The sequence below is a fragment of the Acartia tonsa genome, chromosome 13 (genome assembly GCF_053477335.1).
Source record: "Acartia tonsa isolate MP-2025a chromosome 13, ASM5347733v1, whole genome shotgun sequence".
Taxonomy (NCBI): Eukaryota; Metazoa; Arthropoda; class Copepoda; order Calanoida; family Acartiidae; genus Acartia; species Acartia tonsa.
This window is the reverse complement of record NC_137272.1, coordinates 33,242,039-33,268,280: the sequence shown is the minus strand read 5'-3', so window position 1 is coordinate 33,268,280 and position 26,242 is coordinate 33,242,039. Positions and strand designations below refer to the sequence as shown.

General features: G+C 35.5%; 1 protein-coding gene across 1 annotated transcript in view; it reads left to right on the top strand.

The window, feature by feature from the left end:
* The window catches only part of RIOK2 (RIO kinase 2), a 36,931-nt gene that overhangs the window by 8,938 nt on the left and 1,751 nt on the right, over positions 1–26,242 (top strand). Inside the window, exons 11-14 of the mRNA XM_080180548.1 lie at positions 136–280; positions 960–1,070; positions 3,490–3,629; positions 6,327–6,386. Coding sequence (XP_080036674.1) covers positions 136–280; positions 960–1,070; positions 3,490–3,629; positions 6,327–6,386 — 456 coding nt within the window. The remainder of the gene's footprint in view (positions 1–135; positions 281–959; positions 1,071–3,489; positions 3,630–6,326; positions 6,387–26,242) is intronic.

The following is a 26,242-nucleotide window of genomic DNA, read 5'->3' as shown; positions in this document are numbered from 1 at the left end:
ACTTTTTATTACCCCCCCCCCCCTCTTTTAGCAGGGTCAATTTTGCAGAATATACACCCCTGTATTACTATCAATCTATTATAATATTAAATCTACCTAGGTACCTATCTATTGTATAACTAATACTATATTTAGATGGAGAAAGATCTAATGAAAGAGTTGGGACTAAATGAGAGTGATAGTGAGAACAGTGATGATGACAATGATAGAGAAGATGAGAATAATGATGATGAGGAACCTCAAGATATTCTTACTGAGTCGGAAGGAGAAGAGGGGGAAGGTAAAAAGATGATAGGTAGATTGATGAAGGAATAATTTAAGATAGGTGAATAGTATTTAAAGGGATAGTTGCATGAAGTGCATCACAGAAAAATGATTTCAAGCAGATGTTAAAAGTATGCTATCAAACATGTACCTATATCTTTTTATTACTATAAATAAACAATTTGACACCACTAAATTAGTCATCATGAAAAATAACCCAGCTATTTTCATAGAATATGTTTAAAAATACGATTTTCAAGTCTTGATATTTTTAAAACTACATGGTAGAAAATTGAAATTCTTTTATATATATGCCCTATAAATGTAGTTTAAGCAATTGAACAGTAAAAAATATGCAGTTCACTATATTCAAGTTTAATAACTACCCCTTTACTTAAATTAAAACTTGCGGCTACGTCCCTAGAGGCCTCTTGGGACACTTTTAGTTGGTGGGGTGGGTAGGAAGTCGACCTCTGTCTAATTCAATTTTAGTTTGTAAAAGGAAAAAGCAAAAAAAAATATTTTTCTTTCCAAAAATAGTTATAAACTTTTTCATTACCTGTGAAAACCTACACTGTAGATGAGAACCGTATCGGTTTAGAGATTAACAAGATCCTTCGGTTCATACAGACAGAGACAGATAGAAATTCCATTACTTATATACAAGGATTAATCTTACAATACAATATATTTAGAAGAGAACAAGAAAGAAGACAACTTTACCAATGAGAAAGAAATAGAGGAGCTGCGTAGAAACGTAGAGGAAGCAGTTAAAAATGTTGAATTCAATGAACATAAGACAAAAGGTCAGGTTTAAAATTGAAATGCATTGATATTATGACGGGAAAAATCCTCCCACCCTAAAAATATGTAAATTTATACCCAAAATATGTAATACTAACGGCTACGCCCATAGAGGCCTATGGGGGCAATTGAAGACTGAGGAATTGAATTCGATAATCCAATTTTTAATTTAGATTTAAAAAGAAAAAAATAATTTTTGGTTGGGAGGATTTTTTTGGGGGAGGCGTGGGTGTCGACCTCTCCTCCCCCCATTTTTAATTTCAGTTTTTAAAAAAATGGGGAGTAGGGGGGTTCTAGAGGCGATTTCTCTTTGGAGGGTGGTGGTACCCTCCCCCAAAATAGTTATAAACCTACCCAGGACCTATGATAAGCTACCCTGTGAACCATACTGATTCAGCAATTAACGAAATCCTTTAGTACAGAATAAACGGACAGATAAACATCATGTTATTTTATTATAAGGATTTAATTTTAAATCGTTTTTTTTCCAACCCTGCCAAACTTTCCAACCTATGGTTTAATCTACAGAAGGGGTAATTTGGTTTATCATCATTGGGATGTACATCAATTTATTGACCAATGTCTTACCTCTTTAGATCCCTGATTTGTTTAACATTATTATTTTATATCATGGGAAAGACAAGTTGGCTTATTATTACCAAAGATGTATTTTATGTAGTTCATTATTTTTCCGCTAGGCTTTGTAAATTATTTTTAAATATTTCAAAATATAAGAGAATATGGTCAATGAAACACTGAAAAGCAAAACAAATAGTAAGTTATATATAACCAAGTTTTTGAAAATTAATAATCTTTAGAATCATTCAATACCTATAAAGATAAACATTATGTATTTTGTTTTAAGTCAAATAAAAATATTTTTCCACTTTCTGTTATTTACATAGAAGTCATGTACTTTCAAGTACTATAATTATTTTATGCACACTGCGCTGTACTTTAAGCGCAGTTATAACTCATCAAGGATGACAACATCCATAAGTAGCGAAGCACAAAATTTCGTGGATGGGACTGACGGTCATTGTTGTTTTCTTCAAACGACGGGAAATTTAATTTAGATTTTAACTAAAAAAATTTTGAAAATCGATTAATAAAACCAAAGAAAATGGGGGAAAATGTAAAAAATAGCCAAAAACTTGCAAAAAGGCAGTCTGACCGTCATTGTTGTCTTCAAACAATGGGAAATTTATTTTTGATATCTTTAACTGAAAAAAGTTTGAAAATCGGACCATAAACACCAAAGATATGGGGGAAAATGTAAAAAATATAAAAATAGCCAAAACCTGCTGAAAGACAGTCTGACCGTCATAGTTGTTTTCTTAAAAGGACAGGATATCTATAACTAAAACAAGGATGACAACATCCATAAAAGCGAAGCACTGAAACAGTAGGACAAACGGACATTAACACTTGTATAGTATCTGAACTGAAAAATCGGAACATAAATGTATAAATGTCGAATCAAAATTATAGGTAAATTTGTTGAAAAACTGCTTAAAAACAGGATAATGTTTATGGACATACTTACATTTTTGGACTTGATTATAGAGTTGCTTCGCTTAAAATATTGTTCTTTGTTGTCCCAGGAATCAATATACCAAAAATCAGATCAAACGGATAATTAAAACACTTAAAAATTTGTTGTTAAAAAAGTAGAAAAATCAACATGTTTAAAATGGACGTACGGACATTCTGGTAATGATTATAGAGTTGCTACGCTTTCTAAATCGTACCCAACTACTACAGGAATAATCATGCAAAGTTTGAAATCGATAGGACAATTCTAACATGCCTAAATTAACGAATAAAAGCTATCTATCTCGGACGGACGGACCGACCCTAATTATAGAAAAGCTTCGCTTTTAAAAATTTTGGAAATCGAGTAAGTAAAGCTGAGTAAATCCCATTTCCCCCATAGCGTTACGGACGGACTGACGGACAAAGTGAATTATAGAGTAGCTTCGCTACTAAAAATTATTAAGTAAGGTGCTGAGCTATTCGTCTGCTTATACCTATAACGAAATTAATTCGAAGAAAGAAATTACGAAACCTATAATACATGAATTTCAGCTGTCATAGGGGGGGGCAACACAATTGATAAACTTTCCATCTGCCCCCCCCCCCCCCCCCCAAATATTATTTTTGATTTATTTCGCTACTTGGCTATACCTTATTCCTGGCTTTTTATTGATTCTTTCTCTCTCGCGATACGATTAAGTCAAACATAACTGACATATAGATAAATACTATTTTTAGTTAATGGTGGGGGGGGGGGGGGGGTTTAGGTTATCGTCCTTAAACCTGCATTAACCATTGTAGGTATATTTTAAAATAAAAGGGGAACTTCTCTGCTCGACTATGCACTTTTCAGGGAAAACGTCAATCAATATTTTTTATTTGCAGCCACTGAAGACCTGAAAGAAGATATTGATGGACATAGAAGTGATGAAGGATGTGTATCTGAGAATGACGAGGTTGAAGATTTGAAAGAGTTCAACTCGCGTTTCAAACCCTTCAGAGACAATGTACCCAGGCAAAGACAGGTAGTAACAATGATGATACACATAATTACCCTTTCTGGAGACTACTATAAGTGGTTGAAACGTTTGAAAACTCAACTTTATGAACCAACCTAATCCAATAAGAGTTCCCAACAGGGTTCGGAAGCCGCGCCTCAGCCGCGCATAAGCCTCAGTTTTAAACCTGGTTGTGAGCAGAAAAAAAATTTTCAGAAAGAAGGATTGTCTGCTAAAGAGCAGTTTTATACATCCAGCTGAATTTAATAGTGATAAAATGAAGATTTCACTGAGGCTTACACGCGGCTTACGCGCGGCTTCCGAACCCTGGTTCCCAATGTTATTAAGCCAACGAATAAGAAAATGTTATTTTAAAACTTGGACTAGTGTAATAAACTGCCCAATTTCACCTCCCTCCCTGTCAGGGTTGGTAAAAACCCGGGTTTTTTAAAAATAACCCAACCCATTGGGTTTTATCAATAAAATCCGGGTTTTTTGGGTTTTATTGTTTTCTAAAGATTATTACCTAGGAATTTTAGGATATAAGGTTAAATAATTTTTATAAAGTAACAGGATGTTTGTCTTTACTATAGGATCTCGCTAACCGCCGCTGAATCGGTATGGTTCTCCTGTACAGGGTAGCTTTTTATAGGTCCAGGGAAGGTTTATTCCAATTTTGGGTGAGGGCACCACATATCTTCTAAGAGAAATCTTCCCCCCCCCCCCCCCCCCCCCAAAGTAGTTAAAAATCTTCAACGGACCTGTGAACCTGTGAGAAGCTAATTGTAATTGAGAACCATATCGGTTTAGTGGTTAGGGAGTTATTTTGGTACATATAGAAAGACATTCCGTTACTTGTATATAAAAATAAGCAGTTAAAATGCAGTTATACAATAGTTAAAATGAAATGTTTTTATAAGGGGGGGGGGGGGGGTTTAATGCAACCATCTCGTAATCAATGTATAAATGGCACTTAAAATTCGAATTTTGATCTATAATTTTGCATGAGTAATCCTTGGTAGGTCTATTTTCCCTAAATCGAAAAAAAGTTGAAAAAGTAACGGCTAACGGCTCAGCCGTTTTTTGGCTATTTTTAGGGCAAATCTGTCATAAATTACGTAGAAATCAACTTTTTGAAAAATATTTTTGCTTTAAATCATGTGAAATGATACAAAATGACATTTTTTAGATTTCTAGTACCATCAACTACCGGCTAGAACCGTTTGAAAACGTTTTGGATCGGAAAAGAGCATTATGTGGAGAGAGGTTTCGTGATGGATTTAGCTTGAAAATACCCAACAAATGGCTATACGGATGAGCCGCCAGCCGTTAGCCGCTACTTTTCCAACTTTTTGTTCGATTTAGGGAAAATAGACCTACCAAGGATTACTCATGCAAAATTTCAGATCAAAATTCCAAACATAAGTGCCATTTATACATTGATTACGAGATGGTTGCATTAAAAAACCCCCCCTTTATATTATTTGTTTGAAAATAGTACTCCTTATGAGTCAAAAAAGAGTTAACATAATCGAAAAAAGATACATTTAAAAAAAACCCAATTTTTTGGGGGGTTTTTTGAGTTAAAAAACCCGGTGCTTGCTTACATGTGAAGACCGGAGCACCGAAACCCCCCCCCCCCCCCGCTTAGTTTTGACAAAAATCAAAAATAAGGGGGGGGTAGTTTTTTAACCCCCCCCCCTTAGTTTTGACAAAAATCAAAAATAAGGGGGGGGGGTAGTTTTTAACCCCCCCCCTTAATTTTGAAGAAAATCAAAAATAAGGGGGGGGGGTAGTTTTTTCACTGTACAACACGCCAGAAAGTTGAGTGAGGTAAATCAAGTAAATCCAGTATACCAGAGGGGAAACCTTATTACAGGGATATTCATGTTTTGGGGCATAATTTCCTTATTTATTGACTGATTTTAGTAAAAGGTTTTAATTTTGCGTTAAGTCTTTGCCTTGCTGAGCACTTTTCCTCCTTGCCGTTTTCCAGACATTAAAAAACTACCCCCCCCCCCTTATTTTTAATTTTTGGCAAAACTAAGCGGGGGGGGGGGGGTTTCCGGTGCTCCAGTCTACCACATGTAAGCAAGTACCAAAAACCCAATAAAAGTAAAACCCAACTTGGATTTTTTACTTGTTTTTTTTTATGCCAACCCTGCTCCCTGTATTTATATTTTCCCGGGTCAATGGAAGTCGAATTAAGCATCCACTATCTGGAACATAATTATGAAGCCTTGGAGTTCATTATTCCGTTATAAGCCTATCCCAAAATCCTAATATATTTACTATTTGATGACTTATAGGGGGCTAAGTGTCGCGTCGTGTTCTAAACCTCTGCTCGCACCTTGAAACTTAAAAAAAAATCTAGATGGACAAAGGGTCAAAATAAGTTTTAGAGCAGATGTTCAGCAGTCATAAAAAAGGATATAGAATAATTGATTTTCAAACAATAGAAAAAGACGCTAATTTCCTCTCCTATCAAAAAAATATTTATGTCATTTGTATCATGACCGTCAGATCAACGGACCAAGTACGTTGTATTATTATACTGTATTCTGTTTTGTAATGGGTGTCTTAACCAAAAAAATGCACATTGTCTTGAATAGCAGCCGAGAAAATCACACTGCCGGGCGGAAGACATTTCAGTAAATTATAGAGTAGCTTTGCTACTAAATGACTGACGGAAATCCAATAATTATCTAATAAAATTTGTTTTAGGACTCTGATAGATATTCAAGTTACAGTGCCTCTACCACAGCTTCTACTATAGCACCTGAGGTAGGCTACTAAAATTTATATCAACCGCTCGACAAAGCAGCAGTGGAAGTTGACAGGTATAAAACATTAGCTGATAAATTGATGTACAACCCCCCTGGTTAATCGGTGATTGGTGATGCACAAAATTACCCCTCCTGTAGATTTAAATTAGTGGTTGAAACGTTTTAACACTCAAATTAATGAATCAACCAATCAAATTTTCTGAAAGTCCCCAAAGTTTTTAAGCCAACGAATAAGAAAATTTATTATTAAACTTTGGGGACTAGTGTAATAAACAGCCCATTGTCCCCTCTCTCTCTAGGTTTAGTCGCTTTCGTTCCTACGTATCTGGCATAATCCCCCCAAAGTGCCATCAAAAACACTAATCCCCGTCCCCTTCCTTTAAAATTTTCTTTTCTTGAGAAGGTGGAGATTCTCGCACCCAAAATGGAGATGCGATCCTCAATTTTCAAATTCTTTGAACGTACATATGAGACTTTTACAGAAATGCTTCGCATCCACAACTATCTATCTATGCTTGATATAAAATCAACACTTTATAGATCATATTATGAACCTTTGATTGACACGTGCCCTGCAATTAACTAGTAGCACTCAGGGGCAAGACACAATTACTTTAGCTAGGCCCAAGGCATTATTTGTATCAATTTATGCATTCATAGGCCTGTCTCTACCTATATGACACCATATACGGGTAACGACAGCCTATTCATGGTAATCTGTATGTGATTTGCTAATAGTATATGTTTATTAAAGATATTATGTTTATAGTTAATGTAATCATATAAACAACCAGTACATATATGTATGCCTACAACCATGCCTGATTTACGTCACATATTAACACACAGATATTTAATTGCACAGACAAACACTAAAATCCTGGTCCAGAGCTAATGTTATAGCATGTACCTCTTGAATTTATTCAGTTATTTACTAACTCTCCTACCATCAACTTCTCTTTCTGGCTTTAAAAGGTAATGACTTAGTTGTTTGGCATGCATTGTAGTTTAAATTTAGGCCCCTTAGTACTTAGCATGAATTGAGCTCAGGCCTTATGTTAGAACTCTAACACTTAGCACAATTCACTGCTTGGGACTTAGGGCATATTTCTGTCCTACTCTACTTATAATTTTAACACTTATCCTGTAAATATTTCCATACTTAACTTATGCACTTGTGATATAAATACACTTTATAAAAACGTTTTCCTTCCTTAATACTTAATATACTTATATGATTCTGATCGAATATCAAAACCAACCATTTATTCTTAGGTTAAAGCAACATAATACTTCGCGTGGGTCTTTTGTTGAGCTTCCACCAGCTCAACCAAATTCGTATTATACTTGTGGGAATAGAGGGTTAAGCATTCTAAACAAGCGAACCGACGATGAGAATGTCTATGTGTATTGCATTAAAATTAGGTTTTAGTAGTACTCATAGAAGAGCGGTCTCCATACCTAAATATGGACAAACGCCCCATTCGCACACACAATGGTGCAACTTACCGGTTGTATCTTGGAAAAATTTTACTTCATAATTTTTTTTTCTCTTTTTCCTTACCGTACCCGAACCGCCTAAGGCAGGTATTTTTACCAAAATCGAATAATTGTAGCTATGGCAAAATCGGATTTACCAAAACCTATGATACTATTTGAGAGCAAGGTTAGGACTATGAGGCGTTTGAAGAGATAGGGACTGAAAGGCACGACACAAATGCAATTGAGAGCCTCGTGTACGAGCAGTTGCACTAGCTGACACTCTAGAGGCCCTAGAGAATGCTAGCATATTTGTGGCCATTGGTCGCCGCCCTATAAGGACACTCGCACTGGTTGACACTCTAGAGGCCCTAGAGAATACCAGCACACCGGCACCTCCATGTCCGCCTCTCTTTAGTAAAACACTTGGGTTGGAATAATCTATGATTGAGCTATGTGCAAAATTTTGATTTTTTGGACTTAGTCAGAATTTTGAAACTTAGGAGTTGTGCTAGGTGGCGGAGTATATATATAAATCTTCGGACTTAGTATGATTTTTACTTATTCGGAAATTCTCTAAGTGTTGAAATACTTGAATCTTTGATACTTAAACCAGAACTTATTAAGAATCAAGCATGGAGTAACTTTTCATTTATAAGCTATCAAAATACTATTTGTAAAGGACCATTTTGAACTGCCTTATTAAATGAAAACTTAGGAGCAAATCCTATAGAACACGGGAAACGCTGTTAGTTGGGATACATATTGTCTTTGGAGCCATGTTTCTGAAACAATATGCCGAAAGCAGTTAGTACTCTTGAGTCGTAGTAAAGGGCCAAAAGATTATTACAAACTTGTAGCATTTATACTCAAGTTAAACTGTACTAATACTTTGGTGCCGTTAGAACCGATTTTCTGAGATTTGCACTTACTTATACATGCCTAGGACTTATATTCTTAATGCAATTCTGATTTATACGCGGATGTATCAAAATAACTATAGCCTCCAAAAATTTTGAGTTAAACAAAATATTTCAAAGTCTCAGAGATATTCTCAACATCGATCGGTTGGAATGATATAAGTGTAGACAAATTGCTGTATGCAATCAGAGAAATAACTCCAGAGACTTCCTGAGACTCTGAGCAAAATATTCCACTTTTGGACTTAGCACCGTCTCTATTTCTTTTGTTACAGAGAGAATCTCGAATTTCTGGACTTATAGTAATTTCTATGAAATTGTGAACTTGGTTGGAAATTTACCAAAATTCGGACTTGTAATAATTACGATTTTTCCAACTAGATTAACAAATTTCACTTTCCACACTTAAAAGAAAATTTTGTCTTAGAGTATTTTTGTCTTAGCCAAAATATTCCAATTATGGACTTAGAGAGATTCTATTTCTTTTGGTGAAGGATAATTCTAACACTCTAATACTTTATAATTTTAAAATCCTTAACTTAGCGAGATTTGCATTTAGTCAAAATATTCCAATAGTGGACTTAGAGTGATTCTATTTCTTTTGACTTATAGGCAGTCTCTAAAGTAGCTTTGTGAATGAACTGTTAGGAAATTTCATCTTGGACAAAATATTCCACGTCTGGACTTAGAGTAATTCTATTTCTTTTGTCTCAAGAAAACTTCACTAATTTTGTACTTAGCATAATTTCATTAAAAGGTTTGGACTTAGTCAAAATTCACTAATTTTGTACTTAGCATAATTTCATTGGAAAAAAAAAAAATTTTTGGACTTAGTCAAAATTCACTAATTTTGTACTTGGTATAATTTCAATAAGAAAATTTTTTTTCTTAGTCAAAATTTGCTAATTCTTGTACTTAAGATATTTTTGGATTTTTTTTTCTAAGCCAAAATTTATTGATTTTGTACTTAGAATAATTTCATTAGAAACTTTTGGACTTAGTCAAAATTTTCCAACTTTGGACTTAGAGTGATTCTATTTTATTTTGACTTAGAAAGTTTTAATTCAATCTTAACTTAGAAAATTTTTTTTGTATGATTCCTTTCAAACACGTACATAAATACAATAAACAGTTCACTCAACAATAAGTAGGACATGAAACTAAATTTTTACTTGCTTTGCTAATGCTAAAATTTCTATTTCATGTGCCGCCAGAATTCAACAGACAACTTGAGAAGAGTTATAAACCATCAATCATTAGTGATAGTGAATATTAGTGATTTAAAAGTATAGTCAACAACCTAAGCCCTATATGTAATTTGAAAGCACACTTATAAGAGACAAAGTTCTAGTAACCAAACGCAGCAAAAGGTTGCAGCAGCCTATCTTGGGAGTCTTGGGACGTCTCTAAAAGAAGTAGCAAGTAATATTGGAAGTACTCTACTGTCTTTATAAACATCCGGATTAAAACAAAGAAAGAATATTTTCTTTTTATACCATTGAGAAAATTTAATTTTACTTAGGATTATTAGTATAAAATCTATAACCAAGTAAAATAAAGTGTGTACATATAGTTCATAATCGTTATAATCTAAAATTGTTACCTTTTTAGAAAAAAAAAGTGCACTAATTCAGCTAATTTGATTTTCAATAATATTTGACCAAGCAATAACACCAACCTTGTAGTCTACTTTAAAGAGTTTGATTGACAACTTCCAGCGTATAGATTGATCACCTTGCGTAGGATATCACACTTCAATAAGACACATAGAATATTGTGTTCTCACTAATTAAGTGGAGCACATCCGGTCTATAATAACCTTGAAAACAAACTGATTATATTCATATATATATAGGACAATCTAATTTGAGTCTCAATAATATAGTTATAAGGATTGAAATCACAAGTGAAGCCCCATAATAATTCGCGAATAATACTTAGTAGGATTGGTAGGCATACCCTAATACATCTATAAGTATTGGGTGCGAGATCTTTGATATTCAGGCAAAACTGTTGCAATACTATTAGAATATAGACGATCCTTTGGGAGTGAACCTTAGTAAGTTATATTCATAAAGCCTTACAGGAATAAGCAGATTGTAAGCTACATATCCTTAGAGTGAAGTAAGAATTCAACAAGGATTATAAATTGCTGTTTTTCTCAACAATAACATTTGCTAGGAAAAGTCGACGCCTAAGCAAATAACAGTTAATTTGTGATAATATATTAGCATACCCAAATTAACTTCGCTGCAAACTTTAACATTCTATCTAACTTTATAGCTAATTTGTATAGCTAACCAACCCACATTAGCTTTATAAGCAAATATAGAATAAATCTAAGTAAAAGTGTTTCTACAGTTGAGCTTAATTAAGGATAAGAGTGCATTAGCGCACACTCCAGAATAAGATTCCAAGCTCACACGCAAGCATTCACGACGTAGAAACAACTGTAGGTGAAGTAGACAATACATACTCATCTATATTTAACATTTTTAAAAGAAAAATTTGTTATTGTAAACAATTCCTGATTGTTTTAACGTTAAGCGCATTAGTCGTTTTCTTCTTGTACCTCTGCTATTTAAATCCTAAAATAGTACAACATCTCATAAGCTTCTTTAAAGAACTCATAGAAAGTTTAAAAGCTTTAAGCTAGCTGTAATGCCATTATTTAATAAAAGTAAGAAAGATGACAACGCTGAAAAGGCGAACACTCCACGTCGAGGACGCTCGACGACGCCTGGAAGAAGAACTCCGTCAGCTGATGCAGCTTCTGCAGGAGATGATACACGAAGAGAGGAACCAATGCCCAACCAGGAGGAACCAGAACAGAATGGTGAGAGAACCAAGACGCCAGAACCAGACAGGGAATCTGTAAGATCCATACCCATGCGCGAGGACTCACCAGACGCACTGATCAGAGATCGATATGTTAGAGCAACACTATCAGATCCTCTGGGAAATTTCCTGTTCCCACAATTCCTGGATACAATAAGACTTTGTAACCCCAACCTACGTGTGGACTCAGAAATGATGAGGAACTTCTGTACCAACTACACACAGAGTATGAGGGAATACAAAGAGGAACAAAGACGTGAAGTTGAGTTAGAAGCCCAGCGTATTGTACAAGAGGAGAATGACAAACGCACTCAACGACACTTTAGTAACTTCACCAACCAAACTGGAATTAAACCACCAAGCAGCTATGCAAGTAAGAGCACCCTAAGCAACGATCAAAAGCTTAAGTTAGCCAATGGAACCTTCCCTCTCAAGCATTGCTTCAAAGGAGACGGTAAACCACCCTACATTACTGATTACCTATCAGAGATGAACACTGCTCAGGAGTTATGTAACCTCTCAAGATCAGAATTTGAAACCTTTATGCTTAGAACTACAACTGGCGAAGCATATACTACTATCCAGCAGAGTTTCAATCTTGGACTATCTATTGAAAGTGTCTACAATAGCTTACTGCTACAGTATGATATACTCATCAGCCCACAGGAAGCTCAAGCTAAGCTGATAGCCTTTAAGGGAACCAAAGCCATGTCATTCCCTAAGCTTGTCAGTACAATTCAGAATCTTGCCAGCAGAGCCGCTGTTCATTATACAGACAAGAAGGAAAGACAGAATGTATTCAACATAACTGCAGTGGAGGCACTCAAACGTAGCTTACCAACAAATAGCCGCAATATAGCATCTGAAAACCATCACAATCTCACACATGATCTTGGAAGATCCCCTACATATCATGAGTTGACCGCTTCCATGTATCCTAGAACTGAAGACCTAGATCTGGACCTACAGCAGAATGGTGTATCAGCCAGTTACAATGGAGACTTATCGCTTCATAAAAAGACAAACAACACCAACTACTCACATGACAGGGATACAAGAATGAACAGAGACAAACAGCCTGCTAAAGTTGCCGCTACGTCGAGCTATTATAAAAGGCCAACAGTTAGAGAAGTTACTGCTAAACCAGCCTATCCTAAAACCTACAACAGAGAAAACAGGGATAATAGAGATAGACAACCACAAAAGAACACCAAACAAGATTATCATATCTCCTATGGTACATCCAATAAGCGCTACTGCGGTGCATGTGGTCAAAATTCCCACAAAATATCAGATGGATGCAGACTACTGTGCGATGACCAAGGACGACAATATCAAACAGCACTAACATCCGGATACTGCCCAAGCTGTCACAAGAAGTATGGCAAAGACCTATACCACGCTCAACACCTATGCCCTGGACGACCAGCAATGATGGAACTGTACCATAGTGGTAAAGTAAGACCTGGTGGTGTGTTTAGACAGGCATATGAAGAATGGGTTGAGGCCAAAGCCAATGGACAATCCAAGGAGCGTGGCAGAACAAGTAGGGTTAACGCTATCACCGTTCGAATGGATCCTAATGACCCCAAGATTTTAGCGGTAGATAGTTCGGCAGCTATCATGGATGAAAACAGGAAAATGTACCTGAACTGCTCCGGCTGTATGTCAAATGGAAACTACGATGTATACATGACAGCTTTGTTTGACTCAGCAGCAGACAGAAATATCATGTCAACCAGCTATTTTGGTATGTTATTTGGAGTACAACAGAATGAGGTTAAGAACCATCTGGAAAAGAGTGACATGGTTCTTGTCAGCTATTCTGGACACAAAATCCCAGTAGCTGGAGAAATAACTCTCATGATTCGCCTCACACAGTTCTCAGGCATCTATAGACCAGTACCGTTTATGATTGTACCTGAGGAACACAAGAATGTCACACCTATGATCATCGGAATGAATGGCATTAGAGATCTCCAATTAGGGTTGACTTTCGTTGCGGACAACCACCCGCCAGCACCATATCTATACTCTATGTTTCATCCTGGGAGAGTACTAGATAGCCTGCTCTGTTCTGATTATGAGTTACAACTCTGCACGGGGACAATTGACAAAATTGACTCTAATGAAACTCAGACTATAGAGATGAACATCAACCATTTCTTCAACTTGGCTCCTGGAACAAAAGTCATTCTCAGCGATGACCACATTGCCAATGATAGAAATGGAGGAATCAAAATTCAGCCTGGACAAACGCAACTGACTGTCAACAACCGAGGACAACTCAGTGGAAGAGCAATGATAACAAATGTCACTGAACATGCAATCACTAACACTGTTATCACCGGATACTTGGAACCAAGCAACCAATTTGTAGTCAAGGAGATCACCACAGGCTTTGATTTTACGCAATCATTCCTACACAATGTATCTGTGACAACTGAGCTAGATGAGATTGTACAAGCCCTGGAGCAACACGCAGAGAAAGCTAATACTCCAGCCATCAATCAGATCTCACTAGACACCAGAAACAACTCAGTTCAACTCTTATAGCTACCAAAATACAGCGCCATCAATCTGGTAGAACGATCTTTTCCTTTAGCTGATGGATATATACCGAATCCTACAGCTATAAACAATGACACTCCAGTACCAGGAGTAGCCTTATCTGACTACCGTTCTAATATTGATGAAATTCTAACTACACCAGATCCTGAAAAGAATAAACTTTTTGAAAATAGTGATGACGTTATTGAACTTGGCTTAAAACATATAGCTGAATCTGATAACCTCATGGACTATGTAACGGAACCTACTGGCTACAGTGTGCCTAAGGACCAGTTTGTTAAACCAGAGGATCTTGTGGTGCTGTCAGACTATCCACCAGAGGTAAGACATTATATAGAAGACATATTCCTAAAATCTTACCCCGATATCATATCTACACATTCTACTGATAGAGGTAACATGAGTAAATATCTGGGCAATTATACAATTAGACTAAAACCTGGTCAAACTTTACCCCAGCATAAGAAATTATATTATTTATCACCCGTAGAGAAAATGCAAATGCAATCTATCTTAGAGTTTCTGTTAAAGAACGGGACCATTGAAAGAGCTAATTTGGATGGGGATTCCTATAACAACTATGCAAGCCCAGCTTATCTGATTCCAAAGTCGGATCAGGGGAGCTGTCCTCGTTTAATTGTAAATTTTCAACAATTGAATCCTTGTCTGCAATCTGAACCTGCACTGCTACCCACAGCAGAAAATTTGATTCAGTCACTAAGGGATAAATTTGTGCATAGTAGTAGTGACATGGCTAACGCCTTTCATAGTATAACGCTAGAACCTTCTTGCAGAGACCTAACATTGTTTGCAACCCCATTAGGAGCTTTTAGACATGCATCCTTACCAACCGGCATTAAGACTTCACCTGAAAGTCTATCACGCTTTATGGAAAAGATATTACACTGGGAATTGGTTTATGATGATAATGGTAATGTTGTAATGGACGGTGATTTAGCCAATATGGTATACTCACCTATCCCAGAAGTCCAACACATTTACGATGATTTCATTGTCTCAACTGAACTAGCTAAAACTAGATCAGAATCAATGAATATACATTTTAAGATTTTGAAGAAAGTTATGGGGAGAATACACACGCATAAAGGAAAGATTAGTTTAAAGAAATCACAACTTTTTAAAAGTAGGGTAAATTTCTTTGGGTTCTTCATTTCACATAATTATTGCTGTGTAGATCAAAGGCGAGTACAAAAACTTCTAAATATTCCCATGCCTACTGATATTACTATAATGAGATCTTTTATGGGAGTACTACAAAGTATGCATAAACATTTAAGATTTGATATTATGGCTCCTACACATATTCTAACTTCACTTACTTCTACTAGAATAGGTAAAACTTTTGTCCCAACTCCAGAACAAAGACAAGCATTCGAAGACATTAAGAAAGCTTTAGCTTCAGGACCAATTTTTAGCAAATTAGTTAACTTATCGGCACCTAAGATTATCTTATCAGACGCAGCCGGCACTTCAACTGGCTCATATTCGGCAGTCTTAGCGCAAATAGTGACACCAGAATTACAGGCTAAAACCCTACCCCCTGGGCTAAACTTCGATGACCCTGTACACCATGTTATTTATGATAATAGGTTACCAATTTTACCCCTACCTTTGCAGAACGAAGGTGAAAACATTAAGGATTATGCGAAGCGTATGTCTGAAGATGGACCACCTGAGTTTGAATATTTGGCTAGTAAAACTTTGGGCTATCCTGAAGACACTGTACACAATAGTCTCGGGATATCTTTACAATTGCTTCTAGAACTAAATAAAGTTCAAACACCTTTGACCACTATCCTGCAAAGAGCATCAAAAATTATACACTCTACGATGTTGAGACAAAAGTATATTCAATTTGTATTTAATAATGATAGGGATAAATTCTTAGAATTTATTCGCAAACTAGAGCATGGATATGTATATCTAGATCCGCAACAACTCATATTTGAAGCTCTTAGTGTAGCTATGTACCGTCCTGTGATAGTCATCACAAATATAGAGGGTGCCAAACCTGTCACTCAACACTGTTCAGACAAAACAAAACCCCCTTTTGTATTTTTACTATATGGACACAAAGAGCAACACATAGTAAGACCCGCACTGGTCTCATCAACCAATAGCTTTAATTTAAAATCTTTAGCGTCTATGTTTGAAATTATCGCATACACCTCAAAGAAAATTACCGTTGCTGAGTCAAGATTACATATCATAGACATTGAAATCCTAGGAATTATTTATGCAGCAAACTCGTTTAGAACTCTAATAGGTCCAAGCTGTGAATGTACTTTGTTAACAGACGCAAAGTGTGCTTACTATCTCTTCAATCCTAAAGCATTAACAGCCGTTAATAAGTTGAAAAGGTGGAATACCACTCTGTTAACTCTAATACCAAAGCTAACAATGTCTTTCTTGAGAGGAGAAGACAATTTGGCAGATTTCTTAACAAGGGCATATAAGGCTACTTTACCAAGCATTAAAAAGGTAGCCCTACCTAAATTTGTTAAGTCTGGGTTTGAAGATAACTTACCCCAATATAAAGTTTGGACTATTGAAGAATGGACACAGTTCATTATGGATAACCCCGACTATTTGGGTTATGATGAACAACCCCCACAGCCAAAGCAACAAAAACCCAAAATCACCATAAATTCACTTGCCGCAGAACATAAAGTTATAGGCAAAGTACTAAGACCTTTGGAAATCCTAAAAGAAAGGATTAGCATAGAAAATATAATTGCAAACCAAAAAGAGGAATACTCTGATATTTACACACGTTGTCTAACCTCTAAATCAAACACCTACACTTATAAAAGACAGAACTACGAACTTAAAGACACGATTCTGTTTACAAAAATAAAAGGAGATTTAAAAGTTTATCTCCCAACCAAACTACTACCAGTATTAGTATGCTATACTCATCTTTTGTTAGTACATAGTGGAGAAATTAAAATGCTTTTAAATATGCAAAATTTCTTCCACCCTAATCTTAAGAAATATGTTAGAAATTACACTAGATCTTGTTTAAATTGTCAACTTCAAAATTCATCTACAAAACTAGAACAAGTAGGAACTTATAGTACAATTTCAAGACCTTTTGAATGTGTAAGTATTGACTACATACAATCCTTACCCCCCTATCGTAGTTATAATCATATCCTCACTATAGTCTGCCAACTAACAGGAATGATTCTTGCATATCCCATGAAATCACTCACATCCCGTGAATTTAAAGACAAATTCATGTTTTATTTCTATCCTAATTTCTCCCCCAGACAAATATTGTGTGACAATGCAAAATCATTTTTAGAAAAGCAAAATTTGATATTCTTTGCTTCTATTGGCATCCGAGTTTTGTATTCTACTGCGTACTTTTCACCCTCTAAAGGATTGGTGGAAGCTAGCAACAAAGTAATAAAATGGCCAATCATTAAAATTTTAGCGCAAGACTCAACAACCTCATGGTTATATCTACTACCGTTAATAGTCCGACAATATAATTGCACTAAAATACCAAAAACTGGATTTTCACCCATGGAATTATTATTCGGGACACGTAGCTCCCTGTCTAAATTGTTCTTTGGAGCAATAAAACCGGATGAATATCACCCTGAAATAACACGCACAGAAGCTTATGTGCAAGACCTCTCAGACGGTATACAAGAAAACTTGGACATTTCAGCAAAAGCTATTGAAAAGGGAAGGGAGGCAAGACTAAAATATATTAACAAAACCCGCATACACAAACAATTTGATATAGGAGATCTTGTCTTGGTTAGAAATAACACTATTACACCTGGTGTTAACCCCAATCTTAGACCTATCTATCATATTTCACCCTATAGAGTTTTAGATGTAAGCCCTAACAGTTGCACGCTTGAAAGAATTTCTGACAAGAAGACTGAAATATTTAAATACTCTTTCAACGAAATCAAAAAGTTCAAGCCAATTGACGAACATTTTGACACCCTCCCAGAGGAAATAAGGGATATTATCACAAAGCCTTATAATAAACTCACAAATCAAGAGATAGCCACATTAGTTAAAAATGACACACTTCCGCTTATATTTCCGGTTAATTCAAAAGATCCACAACCAGGAATACGCGCACACTCACCCTTAGAAACACGAAAAGAAGCGTCACAAAATAAGAAACCATTAGATTCTGATTCGGACATAGAGGACTCAAGTGCCGACGAGGACATGACACTCGATTCCGTATTTATTACCGGAGGTCGACGACTTAGGAAAATAAATGATAGACATGTCAGATTTCGGAATGGCACAAGTTCACAACCATAATTTACATTTCCATTTACCCTGTAAACTTGTGAACAATATGATAATATGTTATTCTAATCTGATAACTAAGTTATCATATTCATGTAAATTTTCCCACTCAAGGTTATATATCCAGTGGTAAAATATACATCTTTTCTCTTCAGCAGGGGAGACCAACTATATGCAATATACGTCGACTAAAGAGTCGATCCCTTCAAAAACACTTACATAAAAATTTGCATATAGAGAGTTTTGATTCTGTATAGGCAAACAGAGTCAAACGATTGATACAGATTGTACAAAAATACGAATGTTACAAATGTTAAATATGCACCCTGACATATACACAAAAACTATTTAAAACATTTAATACAAATTGTATAAAGTGTACAAACATAACAGCACTAATAGGCAACCTATATATATACGCCTTGAATTGTGATGAGTTGATTAGTTATTAGAAACTATAACCACTCTACATACAAAAAATATGTCAAAAACTTTAATTATAACTTCGGACAGGAAAGGCCCACTCAGAATTCTAGTAGTAGTAAACAATAACGATAACTTAAATTTTATCCTGAAATTGAGTCAGTTTACTATAACATATCCACAAGTGAGGAAATCACCAACCTTGTGAAGTACTACAGTTATCACATAACACGTAAGTCTTAACAGAATATTTTACAAAAGTTATAAAATGCAAACTAGATTCCGAAAGCCTATGCCTAGATCACAACGAATTCTACATGAGACCTTCGCAAACCTAGTAGAATATTGTTATAACTTGCTTACGATGATTAAAGAAATGTTAGCGTTTAAAATTAGTTGTGGAATCAGCCAACCTAGTCGTATTGTAGGATACTTGCATTGTCGTATACTTAGAAACACTTATAGAGACGCATACAACCGTTTGGTTATACGGTATAGACAGCAAGAGTATAGAAACCGACAGACTATAACAGACGAATTACGGGCAGTAGCACGCCAAATAGAGAATCTGAGAGACACAGTCCTTCTTATTTCTGGACATTGTACTCTCCCCACTATCCACGAAGAGTAAACTAGATTACAACTGATTCTTATAATCTGATTTCTAAACAAAGACGTACGGACGTATCCTAACGATATAAAAGTTTTACATATGATAAAACCTCTTGTACATATGTGTATTGATGTAAAATACTTATATTCTCATATATCTCTATGTAATTATTGAAAACGATAGAAAATTAATCGCATAAATCATAGTAGAGATATCAAAAAAAAACATAACAAGAAATTTTGTTATTTATACAAGTTATCATAAACCAAGTGAATGTAAGCTAAACTAAGCACCTTGCAAAAATAAACTTTAATTATGTATCTAACTAAATTAAGGAACAGACAATAATACTTATAGAGTAGCTACGTAAACGGGAGTTGTACACAACAAATACTAAATCAGTAAATAACAGTGTATACGCTACTTAAAATTGCTATATTTATTTAAACAAAAGTAAATAATCTTTAGAAAGGTATAAAAATTTTGACAAATATTTTTCTTTGGTGAAAACTTAAAATTAAATCAATTTTGAAAACAGAACATAAACTTTTATTTTTACAGTATTTGAAAAACATTATGATAGTAAGAAGTTTTCTGACAATTTAACATCTTAGTTAATATAATTTGGACATAAGCTGTATAATGGCACATAATAAAACTTCGAGATTGCTAAATGTTGAGTTTATACATAAATGTTGAATTTATACATATAAAAAGCACATAGCCTAATAACAAGCTAACGGGAGCCAAACATTTAACTCTACTTGTTGGAAATAAGACTTAGTTTTAAATCTAAAGGGACATAAGAACATTTTACCTTGAGACTTTAAACTTTATGACTATTGTATTGAAATTTAAAAGGGAAACGCTATTTATTCTAAGCCTTACTAATTAAATAAAACTTCCTTAATGAGATCATCCAATCAATGATATTACTTTAATTACTTGAGTTACAAACAGTCTTTACATGAGTTTTCTTAAAAATACTTGAATAAGCGTATGTAAATGATTTTGTCTAAACGTCAGTCTTTCGGTCTACTTAGATATTGGCTACAAAAAAAATATATATGCTATTTACAAGTCCTCTCTATATCACAGCACAATTAAAATTCACGATTAATGCACAGGGATGGATATAAATGAAATTTAGAGAAAAGGTACTGAGTTGCGAGTTCGATTAAATATCTATATATACATGACCCTTACAAGCTAATAAGAATGAATAAACTGCGACATAAGGCTGTAATTACAGTTGTTAATATACTATTGAGAAAGAAAAAGGATTAGTTCGCTTACGAAGAAAGTAATTAAGAATTGAATGAAGTTTTAAATTATGGGCATAAAGAAAATACAACCTTATAATCATTTCCTTACATACTAAATATCCTTACAGACTAAACATATATATACATAATATAATGGCAGAAGTGTAAATTAATGTTTGGCTTTGTACAGTATAAAAAAGTCATAATGTCTAATAACAAAAGTCTTTACTTCATAGTGATTACTATTTTGACTAGTTACATAAGAATAGAAAATCTGTAAATTTAGTCACATGTTGTCTAAAACTGGTCATTGTCTTAAAATTTGTATGTCATATTTTCAACCAAGCTAACAGCGCCACTTTACGGCGTACGTCTAGGGAACGTGGGACCCCGACGTCGAGGGACTCCCTCAACGCCGGAATCCTCTGTCCTGTTATTATCTGAGGAGTGCGTAGCTGAGTTGAAGCTACTCTCCGCTGATGTTATCTCTTCCAAGATAGCAGGCGTTGGAGTACGCATGGAGCGGCGCAAACGTTCTAAACTGAGGACCCGCAGTGGAGTGGGGTACTCGATCTCATCAGTCACCGCATTAAATCTAATGGGCGGGAGATCGGGGTCCTCGATATCGTCAACCAGTGGGACTAAACTGGCCGCATCCTAAAATTAAGAAAAGGGACATTATTAGACAATCATGTTAATAAATATTCACAAGAAAATTTATCAACGCTAATCCATATATGTTTGTGAGTCAATTTTTACTAATACTTTATCTAGAATCTTGCTATTAACTATTAGGAAGAAATTACACCATAGTTAAAGTAAAGTTATTGTCTAAAAGCATAGCTATCTGAGCTAAACAGCCTAGTCTAAGTTACGTAATTTTTGCAACGAAGAAATATTATAAGAGCTTATCAAACTTACCACAGACAAATCAGCTGCAGAGGGAGATTCAATGCGACTTAGGCACATAATAGAGCTCAAGGAAGAGCTGTCGCTGGATCCCTCAGCTGTCCTCTCAGAACTGACTCGATTACACCTCCCCATATTGGTGTAAAACTGTGCCAGGGGGATGGAGTTGGTCGCCTAAAATATAATAGATCTTATTAGTTTAATCCCAACGCCAACAACGAGTCTAGGAAAATCAGGAAATGAGAATGCCTAAAATCCTGTAAAGCTATATGATTAGGTAGCAATTCAACCCACTTTATACTAGAATTAAAATCTTAGATCGGTTCAAAAATGCTTATGCAACCATACATTTTAAGATTAATATTCTACCAATAAAAGAATTTTAGTTGCAAATACCTCTAGATACGTGTACAAATATACAGCCTCTTTCTGAAAATTAATAGAAAACTAAAGCATGGATACTTACATGTAAACGCTCTGTTTGATCAACGATCAACGGACGGAAGCCAGGACTTCCCGTCGAGGTTTCCAAGCCCGCAGGCACATTTCTTCCAGTAACCCGATCCTCAGTGGCAGACAGACAGTGTACGGCAAACAGGCCAATTCTGGACCTTACTTCTGCTGGAGTCGATGGACTAGCAGAGGGAGCCTAAAACAAAAGGAAAACATTAAAGTCTTGATCTAACATTTAAACCCCCAATGAGAAACGTACGGCACGAGCAAACTCTTAACCTTCCCAGAGGAAAATAATGTTAGGTTGCTACTTAAGATTTTAATAAATGTTAACTGGTATCTCAACTTAATTGCGGTAACCGAGCGGATTTCTCTGGCGACATAAAACGACGACAAACGGTGAGCGATATATATGGAAGAGCCGAAAGTCAACGTTGAGGAAGTGAGAATAGGACAGAACAACCCTGCAACAACATGATGCTTTATTAGACAAAACGGGTGGCTAGAAAAAAAATTATACAAAACAAAAAAAAAGAAATATACAACAGAAGAAAACTCACCTGTGTATCCGACAGAATATCATCAATCTCAGAGGACGCGGCTTCATACATGGTGTCCGACGGCTCCGCAGTTGGCGACATAGCCCCAGATCTAGTCCTGTTGGTCCTGTTACTGCAGTGAAGAAGCTCAATGGTCCTGACGCCTATGTTTCGGAGGCGCGTACATACATCTCTTATCCAGCGAGCCAGCGACCTGTCTGAGGTGTTGTCAATATGTGTTAGAGTCTCAAGCCCTACAGCACCGAAGAAGACCACTATGAGAGCACATGAAAACAAGCCTAAACCCAACAACATGTTAATTAAGCCATCCATGTTGAATGTGTCCAGACTCGTCTTCTGGTCTCTCCTCGACTCGGCAGACCCAGAATCACCTCCGGCAACATCGTCACCAATGTCACCGCAGGAGTTCTGCATCACCGAATTGAGGAGAGACCAGATGATTTGTATCGTTCTACTAAGCATCAGTGAGAGATGCTCATTGCCAAACATCTCCCCTTGATCCCTTTCGGACTCTACAGTACTTGTACTCCCATAGTCATCGACATCAGCAAGGCTTGGCATCCCAGACTGGTCGCTGTACACTGAACTCGAGTCGTCTAAGGAGTTTTCAAGAAACGAGGAATTGGCAAGAGTGGCCGCAGCCGCCCTCATTGATTCCTCGAATCTTTCCTTAATATTCTGATGCGCGTCCAGGCTGTCAGGCACATACATTATGAGCGAATGTAAATTTAAAATAGAGGACTAGTGATTCTGAAAGGCAATATAGAAAAGTTAATTTTATGAAAAAGACTGTACACACGAATGTTTTTTTTTTTGTATTTTAAGCAACTATGGTTGAACCTCCTAACCATTAAACTTTGATTTATCATCTAAAAGTAAAATTCTTTAAGTTAAAGAATATGTAATTAATCTTACATGATTCAACGCTTAAAAATAGCTATCGTTAAGCTATTCAAACATTAAAACTTTGTTTTATTAGATTCAATTAAGTTAAAGAGTATGTAATTAATTTTACATGATTCAATGCAAAAAAAATAGCTGTCGCTGAGCTATCAAAAACATATTCATTATGATGTATTAAGCAATAAAAAAAAAAAAAAAAAGCTTATATACTAGCTAAATCTGAATATCTTCAATGATGTTTTAAAAACACTTTCGATAAAGCTAGCTAAATATAATTTTTGTAAGCGATCATTTTTTTATATGGTTGAGTTACTCGTAATGTAAATAACCTATCAATTAGCGTCATTATAATTGAATTAAGTAAGAAGAAAATCTTATTTTAAAACCTATAGTAAAATTGTTTTAGAAGATTTGAATCAGGACTCAATAAGTTTTGATTATAAAAGGGGAACGCTGTAATCAAAAGTTAAAACGAATAGAATGATGGAACATATCTGGGTCAATATAAGTTTTGTTTACGATGAACGAATTTAACTTTTGCAAACGGAAAACGTAAACAAAACAAGGCACGTCAATTTACCTGATGACTCAGATATGTCCTATCAAAACTACAAATATTATATAAAACAAAATTGTCATATATCGAAGATGTACCCATATTGCTTCTAACCCACTTTCGTTTAAAAATACAGTGATAAAGGCCTTATCGACGAAGAAAATAAGATTCTTGAGTCTTAAATAGCGGCTAACGAATGCAATAATGGGCATATCAACAATCTATAACATAAAAACATTCATATAAAACAAACAGGTTACTATATTTTATCACTTTTATATAAACTCTCTTGGAATTTAGCGGTAAAATTAAACACTCGAACACAAGCTCCGCTCGCAAAGACAATTATTATATAAATGAGCATAATTACTGGGCCGCCAGCTTTTTATAACCTCGCTCAAATCCAACCCCTATCACTTTTGACCGCCCAAACATAAACAAAGGGTTGACAACTTATTGTTACGTAAAATTTAACTACGGACGTCGAACGATATATTTTGTAGATATTAAGTCTAAAAGGTACACTTGATAGCGACGTAATGTAAGATATTAGTCTTTAAAATGATTAAAATTTATTCATGTTAAAAATAACATAAATACAGCTAATGCCAACAATGGTATAAACCATATGTACATATACAAAATATACAAACAAAGGGTTAGCAACTATTGTTAGTAAAATCTTATATTTTTACATACATACGAGTAATGTAACCAAAGAAAATAATACGATATGTAAATACTAATTGTACTTATACATTTTATATAAAATATTGTTTATATTCAGGAAACAGTTATATTTAACAGAAATAGAAATAACTAACCAATCCATTATAGGTCTATCTGTAACGAAAGAATTTCTAGAATATCCCAGGGATGAAAGGATTAATAAAAGATTATTAAAACTTCTTTTGTTTAGATTACCATAGCCAGGATACCCCAAGGAACCGGATGGAGCACGCGCACTAACTCTTTTTAGGATCTACCATGGACCAGCCTGGAGATAACCTAGATGATCATGGAGTATTGGAGCCCTACCACCACCCTACCTTGGACGGATTGCGGTTGTGTTCCTGTCAACACCTTGACACTATAGACGAGAACAACAACATCATCACCACACCAGAGTACAATGGATTCTCAGAGAACCTGTCCATCACCATCAGGAATTTCTTGTTAAATACAGCCCTGACTACCAGAGAAGATAGTAGAGTGGAGACCGATAGTGACACTAACTCCAGCAGCACACTGTCCCTCTCTACCAATGACCTCAACTAACTCTACTATGACCTGGAAAATCACTCAATCACCTTGGACGAGAATGGAAACGAGGTAGCACAAGTGGACGCCCTTGGCTACATATCTACCTCACCCCCAACCTCAACCTACACTTCGAACGAGAGCACTTCACCACCTAGTTCATCATCAGAAGAAGCTGAACTATCCAGAACAACCAACGCAAAAACATTTATTGATGTGACAATGTTAGATAAAACTAAACCCCTCAAGAAAAGAATGTATTCTATTTGGGAGGTTTATCATCTTGTATACCCAGCTATGAAAATACGCAAAGCATACTTTCTTAATGGAAAGCGTATTTAACTTAGCTTGGAATACATTATAGTTTATTATATATGCCTATATACTGGGACTACTAAACTTTTTCTTTTTCTCTTTTTTCTTTTTTAACAACTTACCCCCATTGGAGATGCGATCCTCAATTTTCAAATTCTTTGAACGTACATATGAGACTTTTACAGAAATGCTTCGCATCCACAACTATCTATCTATGCTTGATATAAAATCAACACTTTATAGATCATATTATGAACCTTTGATTGACACGTGCCCTGCAATTAACTAGTAGCACTCAGGGGCAAGACACAATTACTTTAGCTAGGCCCAAGGCATTATTTGTATCAATTTATGCATTCATAGGCCTGTCTCTACCTATATGACACCATATACGGGTAACGACAGCCTATTCATGGTAATCTGTATGTGATTTGCTAATAGTATATGTTTATTAAAGATATTATGTTTATAGTTAATGTAA